Source organism: Corvus cornix, chromosome 18 (assembly GCF_000738735.6).
Source record: "Corvus cornix cornix isolate S_Up_H32 chromosome 18, ASM73873v5, whole genome shotgun sequence".
NCBI classification, from domain to species: domain Eukaryota; kingdom Metazoa; phylum Chordata; class Aves; order Passeriformes; family Corvidae; genus Corvus; species Corvus cornix.
In genome coordinates this window covers 12,388,667-12,397,920 of record NC_046347.1, presented here as the reverse complement: position 1 = coordinate 12,397,920, position 9,254 = coordinate 12,388,667, and the positions used below count along the sequence as shown (strand labels likewise).

The window sequence follows — 9,254 nt, the reverse complement described above, 5'->3', positions numbered from 1 at the left end:
TGCTCTGTTTCAAAAATGGACCATAAACCCACTAATCCAGAAAACTACACCCTCCTGTCAGGCTCATGTGACGCCAAGGGCCAAAAAGCAAGTAAGCTCGATGACTGGGATGGGGAGAACAGATAAGAATGAGAAGAATCCTTGCAGATGCTGATTAACAAAGTATACTCAAAGAATTGAGATAATGAGGATTTTAGCTGTCATCTTCATCAGCAACTTCGAGGGGGGAGAGCTGGCAGGTCTTTTTCATCAGCCTGGGTTTCTGTGGTCGCTCAAAGCTAGTCCTGTCAAGAGTGAGAGCCAAGAAACTTCACCTCTGTGTGCGTCTTGCTGGATGCGCCTGGAGACGGCTTCGTGCTGCGTTCCCTGGACGACGGGCAGCGTCCGGCCCCGGAGGCGAGGAAAGATCGCGCTGCTCTCCCGCCCTGTCGGGTCGCCCCGCCCCCGGACTCCGCCCCGGCCACAGTCCAGCCGAGCCATGGAGTCGTATCTCAGCTTCCGCGGTCGGAGGGCCCTGGTGACTGGGGCCGGCAAAGGTTACCGCGGGCGGAGGGCCGGGGGCGGGGGTCGGGCCGGGGCGAGTCTGACGCCGTCTCCCCCCAGGGATCGGTCGCGCCGTGGCCGTGGCGCTGAGCAGGGCCGGGGCCCGCGTGACCGCGCTGAGCCGAACGGCGGCGGACTTGGAGAGCCTCACGCGGGAGGTACCGGACCCCCTCCTCCTGCCCCCCTCCCCCGCCCCAATAACCCCGCACCGGGCCCCCGGGCTCCCTCGCGGCTTCCCGCCCACGGCGGCCGCCCTCGCCGCAGTGCCCGGGCATCGAGACCCTTTGCCTGGACTTGGCTGACTGGGAGGCTGTGGAGGCGGCGGTGGGCGCGGCGGGGCCGTTCGAGCTGCTGGTTAACAACGCGGCGGTGGCGGAGCTGCAGCCGTTCCTGGAGGTGACGCGGTCGGCCCTGCAGCGGTGAGTGTTCGGCCCCGGCCTCCCAGGCGGCTCCCGCACGTGACCGCAGCTCCACGGGAAGCTCTGGGGCCGAGTATGCCCGCCACGGCGTCCCAAAGCTGTGAACGTCAAAAACGGCGGCAGAGCTTTCCAGAAAAGGGTGTTATTAGAGGGGAAGTAGCTGGAAAGAACAAAGACAGCAGCTGATGCACAGACACCAGACAGGCTGACATGCACACTTTTAGCAGTGCCCCGTGTTGGTCGATTTGTTACTGCGTATGTCCTTTTTCTTTACTGTCTTTTCATTTTTTATAACATCACCTTTCACTCCTTAAACAGCAAAAGGAAACCAAGCACTGGCTCTTACATCCATTTGTAAGTAGCCAGAACCTACAGTGTCACCTCCAGAATGGTGGGCTGCACCCACCATCCCACTGGCACGGGAGGAGAGTGCCTTTGCTGCTCATCAAGCTCAGAGCTTCCAGTCTAGTTCCAGCTTGGTTAAATTGAAAGGTAGTTGTTGCTAAGACAATTCAGAAATAGGGACAACAAAGCCAGGTAAGGAAGCAAAAACCAGTCACGGTGGGAAATTAAATTTGCTAACTACAATAACATGACATCTTTTTTCTCTGAAAAGCTCTGTAGTTTTGTTGTGAGTATGCTTTAGGATACAGGCTATGTTGAGTCCACGTCCTTCTGAGAAACTGGGTCGTGCTGTGTCCCTATGTTGAAAATGGCTGTTGAGAATCTATAATAAAGGTTTGTGACTAGAACATAAAATGTATAGATTCTACTAAGATCAATCAGCAGAAGTGGCAGGCGGAAGCCTGACTAAGGAAGCACAATGTAGCAAACAGAAGAAATGCTGCCTCTATTACAGCGGCTTTGCTGCATAAATCTATGTGAAGGGTTTGCTTGACCTAAGATTCATCTGCCCTGGCTCACACCCAGGGCTCTGTTTAAACTTTGACACAGGAATTCCATTAGGCTGTGTAAGAGCAGAGTCCTGTTCGAAATGTGCCTGATGCCTGCACCTCCCCACACGCTGACAAGCTTGCAGCCAATGGAAAGTGCATTGCATTCACACCTGACCATTCTGGCTCCTCCTACACTTTGCATTTCTGTCCATGTCCTAGACTATCACCAGTGTTTCCAAGAGACCAGCAGCACTAGTCCTTTGCTGCCTCCCAAACAGTTCTCTGGGCTGGGCTACAACCACTCTGTAACTTAAATTTGATTTATTTGTAGGTCTCTTGATGTGAATTTTGGGGCTGTGCTTCATGTCTCCCAGGTGAGGAAGAACAGTTGCTGCAGCTGCCTCCATGAAAAGCAGTGACTAAATTGTTGTACATAGCAGGGATATGTGTCCACTGTCGGGGCTGAAAGGACTGCAGTCCAAAGTCAACCCGACAGCCTACATGTACAGCCCCTTCACGGGCTCTTGCTTTGACTCTCTTGTAAGCAGGAGGCAGTGAGGACTTGCTTCCTCCAGACGTTTTTGTTCTTTGGTCTACCATACTAGCCCAGTGAGAGTCCTGTGGAGTGAAGTAATGATTTCTCTTTTTAGGATTCTGACATTCCTCTTTTTTTTTCTCTCCTACCCCCTCCCAGATAGTTGCTCGACAGATGATTGCACAGCAGGTGGCAGGGGCTATTGTGAATGTCTCCAGCCAGGCATCAAAGCGTGCACTGAGGGATCATGCTGTTTACTGTAAGTGTGTGCAGCTTTAGCAGTGCCCCTCTCAGTTTTGATCAGCTGAAGACCCATAGTCACCAAGCTGCCCGCTGCCAGTTCTGGGTAGTGGAATACCCGCGTGTTCCAGACCAGGTGCTATGTAGTTAAATACCTCCTGTTCTTCCCTTCTCTTAAAGGTTCCACAAAAAGTGCTTTGGATATGCTGAGCAAAGTAATGGCAATGGAACTGGGACCCCACAAGGTAGGAGTCTGTGAGAAAAAAGTGTGAAAGCTGAACCTGAGCACAACCACAGCAGTTGGGTTAGCTTGTTTGTTCCTCCTGGTCCCAGATTAGGGTGAACACTGTGAACCCCACTGTGGTTATGACTGACATGGGGAGAATTAACTGGAGTGATCCTCAGAAATCTGCTGCCATGATTAATCGGATTCCCCTGGGAAAGTTCGCAGGTCAGTGATGTAGGTCTGCTCCCAGGCTGTGCTCTTGTGTTTTCTCCAAGCCTTCCTTCTCACTGACATCAGAGCCAGAAGTACTTTGCTGATTTTTGGGCCAAGTGACAGCTCTGCTGAGTGCATTTTGGCTGAACTCCTGAAGTATTTGATCAGGACAGGGTGAGAATCAACCCTCCTTCTTGCTTCTACAGCCTCCTCATCTTGGGACAAGTGAAATGAACTTAGCCTATTGCTCATAAACCTGACTGGGTGTTTGCTGTGACCTAAGCATCATTTGATCACAAGGACACTTTGATGTCCAGCTTTCAGCCACACTGTCCTGGACACTTCATCAAGCACAGTTTGAAGGCAGAAACACTTTCCTGCTCTAATTACCTGTAGAGGTCAAAGGCAGACCTTTTTAGGTGCTTGTTTTTCTGGTACAATTTGAGGTGGCCATCAGATGTTCTCTGTGTTTGATTGCAGAGGTGGATGATGTGGTGAACAGCATTCTCTTCCTGCTGAGTGACAAGAGTGCTATGACAACTGGCAGCTCACTGATGATCGACGGGGGCTTTCTTGTCTCCTAAGATGACACCTGCATTTCACACCTGGCCTCAGTTTACATATGAGTACTGCATAGATGTAAACTGGATAGTAAACAATGGATTGTAAACAATGACACAGACCTCTTGCTGGAGGGGCAGCAGGGCTGAAGACTGTATTAGAGGTGAGGCAGAAAATCAGCTTTGCAAGGCTGCTATATAATAAAGCTCACATACGCCTTCATGGAGAATGTTTATTGCACCAAATAAGGTTTTATCTTGTCACTCTACATGATGATTAGAAATTGGACCTCTCTTCCAACCCTGTTCCCCCCCCACAACCCTTCAGAAGCTCTCCCTGTTCCATCCAAATCCACAGAGTCTGTCTGTATTTTCAGTGGGAAGGGAAAGAAGTTAGCAGACTCCTCATTGCTTCCTTTGCTGTCTTTAGTAGAAAAAAAAAAATAGAGGCAACAACCCCAGCCCTGCTCTGCAGAGACTGGATTTTGGGGGGAGGCCCTGCTAAAGACTAATGGGGGGGAGCAGCACCATGCTGTCCTAGGGTGTGCACACAAAAAGGCAAATGCATTGATTGCACAGAGCTGTTTCACTCACAGAGTTTGGCTAGTACCCAATAAAGCACCTAATGATTAGTTTTTCAGCTTCTCATTTACGTTGACCCCTTCCAGGGCTGGTTATGATTTCTTTAACAGTCTCAGGAACATTCTGCTAGAGCACCAGTTTGTTAACTGTTAGCCACAGCAGGCTGGGCAAGGAGACTCTACCACCCTCCCAGCTATTCTTGTCTTTCAGCACCATTGAAATCAGCTCCCTCCCCGCTCCCACCAGGATCTTCACCACCTGTTTCACCTGCAGGTTGAAAACAGGTGTTTCCAGAACAGGATGGATGTCTCAGCCCCTTCCACTTGGAGTTCAGGAGAGCCAAAACAGCCTGTTGCCCGAAGGAGCTACCTTGCCTTCCCCGTTGTACCTCCCCTGGGGGCTGTATAGTCCCCAGCTGGTCTCCTGCCCCCACTGCCCCTTCACATCAACACTGACGTTAAATCAAAGAGACATTTAAAAAACACTGACTTCATACATGATGAAGGGCCCTACACATCCCAGCCCCCTTCAGAAACACCCAGCTTAATATGCAATCTGTCAGAGGATGACAGCATGCTGAGCCAACACCTAGGCCACAGCCCTCAAAACATGGTACACTTTTTGCCAGGCTTCTTCACAGGCGGTGGGCAGAGCACAGCCCGGATGGCTTCATCAAACACCGTCTTCAAGCCCCGCTGTGTCAGGGCAGAGCATTCGAGGTACTTTACCGACCCTGGGGAAAGAGAGCTCCAGCTCAACCACTCCAGTTCTACCACCATACGCTGTCCCTCACCCCCTCACAAAGTTCAGTGCCACCGACATCTGCTCATGAGACTCACCGATCTCCCGAGCCATGGCCAAGCCTTGGGGATAGGTGATGGGGGCCAGTTTCTTATCACGTAACCTTTCAATGGTGTCCTTATCATCCCTCAAGTCCAGCTTGGTGCCCACCAGGATAATAGGTGTATTTGGGCAATGGTGTCGGACCTCAGGGTACCACTGAAACAGAGAGGCATGATAAGAAAAGTAGTTACATGAGTGGCCATAACCATGAGGATGCATTCCTACTATTGGCAACAAGAGGTTTACTACTGACATGGTGGCAACACCTGAACAGGATACTGCTGCCTACAGTTCTAATATGCTCTGCAAAAAGAGACTAGTGCAGATGTAATAATGAAGGCACTGAGACAAAGAATCATGACAGACATTGCCAGCTAACTCTGCACACAGCGCTGCCCTTAACTCTATTTTAGCTTCTAAGACATCCCTTATCTTAAAACACAGATTCAGAAAGGCAGTAACTTAGCCAAAGAAGTCATGAATAAAAAGTAGGCCCTGCTTAAAACCTGCAGACTATGATTTTCCCTCACCAAAACATTACTGCTTGAAGTTTTGGGCTTGTAGGGTGTGGTGCTGGGTGGGGCAGGGAGTGTCACTAGTTCTTCCCTTCTACTGTTTCACCCAGGAGGAGAATACTTTACCTTAGCTCTGACATTCTCAAAGGAGGCTGGACTCACAAGGGAGAAGCAGATCAAGAAAACATCCTGTGCAGAAACAAGAGGGTCAGCTGTGCAGAAAGAAAAAGCTAGAGACAGTGGAGGGAGGCTGCAGAGGGAGCCTGAGAAAGGACAACCTCCTTCCACAAGCAAGGACTGCTGTGGCTTTAAGAAATTCTTCCCCATTAAGGGTGTTAAACTAATTCAGAGAGGGAAGGAATAGACCTTGAGTGTATGATTACATCTTTTTCCACAGTGCTGGGCTCTGCATGTTAAGAGCCTGAGGCCTCAAACATCTTAATAGCGCTAAGGGTTTCACCAGCAGCACAGCTGCGTAGGAACTGCTACACCCAGAAACACTCCTAGTGCAGCCAGGGATCTGTCCTGCTGAGAGAGAATGGGAATATGGAACTGGCTACACTTGCACAGCAGCCCTACAGCATTCCTTTTACTTGAGCCTCCCTGGGGCACCCATAACTCTTCAAAGACCATTACAAAGCAGGGACTAGAAAAGGACAATCTCTTAGGAAAAATCAGATGTGATACTTCTTAAACAACCGAATTATGGGTGCAGCTGCAAGAACTCAGACTTTCCTCAAAGGGAAGAAGCATGCCTGTCCTTGGATGCCTCCCTGTCTCTGAGAGGGAGCAGTCACAAGCCAGTCCAAGCCCAGCACTCACCGTTTGTGGGTAGGAAAGTGGCCGCAGTCGGTCATAGTCTTCTTGCCCTGCTGTATCCCAGAGGCCCAGGTTCACTGGCTTTCCATCTACCATCACATTGGCAGAATAATTATCGAACCTGCCAAGGAGGAGTCCCCATCAGTGACAATTTTGTGGTGACCTTCAAATCTCTATACGGAATTCAAAGGGGCAGTGAATCAGGAAAGGATATTGCAGCACAGTTCCAGTGGGGACAATATGCCTTCCTCACACACAAAGCCACAGCATCATCCTCACCTGTGAAGTTCATAGGCTGATTTGCAACAGCCACCTCCTCACATACAAACCCAACTTTTACACACACGTGCATACGAATCAAAAAGCAACTGAAGCCCAAGGCCATTACTTACACGGTGGGAATGTATTCTCCAGGAAAGGCATTTGTGGTGTAACTGATCAGCAAGCAGGTCTTCCCTACAGCTCTGCAGAGGGTAAGAGTGACAAGCATAAAGAAGGGTACAGCGCGGAGCATTAAGGCAGTAAAACTCACCCTTCCCCCACGGAAAACACAAGGTTAGATAAAAAGTTACCGTGTGAGAAAACAAACCTGTTGCAGGCTAGAACTCCCTAGTTGTCACAGACACGGCCTGAACTCAAAAGGTGCACCTTGCCCGAGCACTTCCTGACCCTACTCTCTCCCACTCCTTTTCCCTACCCATTCAGCCCTCAGCAAGACATCAGTCAAAATATAGTTGTTTCATGAACCAAGAGAGGCAATAAATTAGGGTTGTGTGCTAGGCTCAACAGATGCATAGTAATTCAGCAAAATGGAAAAACAGTGAGGTTAAAAAACACACAACGATGCAGAATTCTGCAAGCTCCTCAGATAGGAATTCACTATCAATAAATACAAAGGGGAAAAAAATAAGTATCCATAAACAATACTGGACTTTAAAACTGACCACTGAAGGTTTGGAAAAAGATTAGCGAAGAAGGATGAAAATACCAGCTCAGGGCTTTGTTGGAGGTTGGCAGGACTGGTCAGCCCAGCAGTGGCAGCTGGCAAGGGCCAGGCCAGGCCTGGCTGGCAATAGCGTAAGCATACAGACTTTAACCAGTCCTGCAGATTTCCTAATGGAAAGCTTCGCTGTAAGAATGGAGGAGTACCAGCAGTGTGAGCAACCTCTTTACCATCAAGAAAGTTGTGAACTGCAGACAACCTTCCAGAAAAAGATCGTGAGTGCCAATGCCAGGGAAAGCTGGCTGTGAGGTGCCTGGGTGAAGCTGAATAGCTAGCAGAGTTGGGTATCCCCTACCCAATTCTGCAACCAGACTGACGTAAGAAAAGACGTCAGACGAGAGGAACAGAGTCGACAGTCTCCTGCACACACCAGGATGACAGAAAGCACAGAGACGACGGACCACTATTACAACTTCTCCTCTGGATTAGGTCCCCTCGGTCTGAGAAGAGAGAAGTTCTGTCTGCTGACTCGTCCAACTTTCCTCCTGAACTGACTTCTCTCTCCCACCAAACAGGGAAGCTTGTAATTCACAAAAACTGTGTATCTATGTGTTTCCAACTTCATTTAGTCTGCACTGTTGACTTGGTCTTAAGGCAAAACACAAGACAGCAAACCTTCAGCTGAACTCCCTTTCCAACATCCTCTGCTCCCAGTCATTCCTCTCCCCGCTGCAATAAGGCTGTGTTGTTTGGGTGGCTGGCTTTCTCCTACTCCCTTCTTTAGCCCCCACACAGGCTGGAACCTGGAAGGCCTCACCACAAACATGTATTTGAGGGGGTGGCACACACGAGAAAGGGGAAGTCTAGTCCCTGCCTAAGACCAGTTCACATTTAGGTCTGAGTACCTCAGCTCTGTTCTTGCTGATGTGATCAGAAAAGTAAACTGGAATTGTGAAGAAAAATACGCACGATGAGCTAGGAAAGTTACAAAGCAGCATAAATCTAGTGCATGCCTGCATCTTGCAGGCAGATGTGTTCTCAGAAAAAGGCATTTAGGAAGAGCCTAAAGAAAAAAGCAAAAAGGGTGACAAGGAGCACATGGTGAAATCAGAAAGAGCAATGCATTTCTCCTCGGATCAACAAAAGGACATACGAAACCTGCAAACATCAAGATTTTCGGGAGGACTCTGTCATGAATCAAGCACGTACAGTGAAAAATAGCGAAATACCGGCACCTAAATAAAACAACAAGGAGGCAGATGTAAAACCCAAGAGAAGCCTGTTTGCTACCCAGGCAGCACCCAAGTTCATGAACTATGAAAGGAGCAGGGCAGGGTTGCGCGGGCCGCGGCAAGGCCCCAGTCTCCCGCCGGCCCCGCTCCCGCCGCCCCCGGCCCAGCCCCACCCGAGCCACGCCCTCGTCAATCCAGGCCGGACCGAGCCTCGCCGCCTGACGCGGGGCCTCCCGCCGGCGGAGCAGCTCTCCCGGGACGCAGGCCCGGGCCAGCCCTCCCTCCTTCCCTCGGCGCCGCCGGGCCCGTTTGGTGCGGGGCTGCGGGGGCCGGGGCGCGGCCGGGGCGGCCCCTCCCGCACTCACCCGTCGCCCACCACCACACACTTGATCGCCTGCATCTGCCCGCGATGGCGGCGCCGCGACTGCGCCGCAGTGACCGCCCGCGGGGTGGGGCGGGGCCGAACCGAGTGGAGCCGAGCCGTGCAGAGCCGAGCGGAGCGGGGCCGAGCCGAGCCGAGCCGTGCATCGGGGGCAGGGCCCGTGCCTCCCGCCGGCCCCGCCCCCGCCGCTCTCCCGGGGCCAGACGCGGCTCCGCCGCGGGCGGTGGGACAGAGAAGCGGCGGCCCCGCCCCGTGAAAGAGGCGGCGGGTGCTGCTCAGGGCCGGTTACCGCATTGGGCCCACCGG

At 51.4% G+C, this 9,254-nt stretch overlaps 2 protein-coding genes across 5 annotated transcripts; one reads left to right on the top strand and one right to left on the bottom strand.

The window, feature by feature from the left end:
• The first annotated feature begins 71 nt into the window (after positions 1-71).
• On the top strand, positions 72-3,855 carry DCXR (dicarbonyl and L-xylulose reductase). 2 transcript variants are annotated; one of them, XM_010413374.4, is made up of 8 exons: positions 72-536; positions 604-701; positions 808-962; positions 2,190-2,232; positions 2,553-2,652; positions 2,814-2,878; positions 2,967-3,084; positions 3,553-3,855. In XM_010413374.4, the coding sequence occupies exons 1-8, from the start codon at positions 185-187 to the stop codon at positions 3,654-3,656; spliced, it is 1,035 nt and encodes a 344-aa protein (XP_010411676.1). In that variant the 5' UTR covers positions 72-184; the 3' UTR covers positions 3,657-3,855. The 2 variants fall into 2 exon arrangements, with proteins under 2 accessions (XP_010411676.1, XP_019135237.1); XM_019279692.3 differs by lacking the exon at positions 2,967-3,084 and having other exon boundaries at positions 3,553-3,659.
• Positions 3,852-9,090, bottom strand: RAC3 (Rac family small GTPase 3). 3 transcript variants are annotated; one of them, XM_039562537.1, is made up of 7 exons: positions 8,932-9,008; positions 8,493-8,569; positions 6,784-6,855; positions 6,395-6,512; positions 5,699-5,761; positions 5,054-5,213; positions 3,852-4,947 (listed from the first exon to the last, which is right to left on the bottom strand). In XM_039562537.1, exons 4-7 carry the CDS (start codon positions 6,485-6,487, stop codon positions 4,817-4,819), a joined length of 447 nt encoding a protein of 148 aa, XP_039418471.1. In that variant the 5' UTR covers positions 6,488-6,512; positions 6,784-6,855; positions 8,493-8,569; positions 8,932-9,008; the 3' UTR covers positions 3,852-4,816. The 3 variants fall into 3 exon arrangements, with proteins under 3 accessions (XP_039418471.1, XP_039418472.1, XP_039418470.1); XM_039562538.1 differs by lacking the exon at positions 8,493-8,569 and having other exon boundaries at positions 8,932-9,090; XM_039562536.1 differs by lacking the exon at positions 8,493-8,569 and having other exon boundaries at positions 8,953-9,065.
• Between the last annotated feature and the right edge of the window lie 164 nt (positions 9,091-9,254).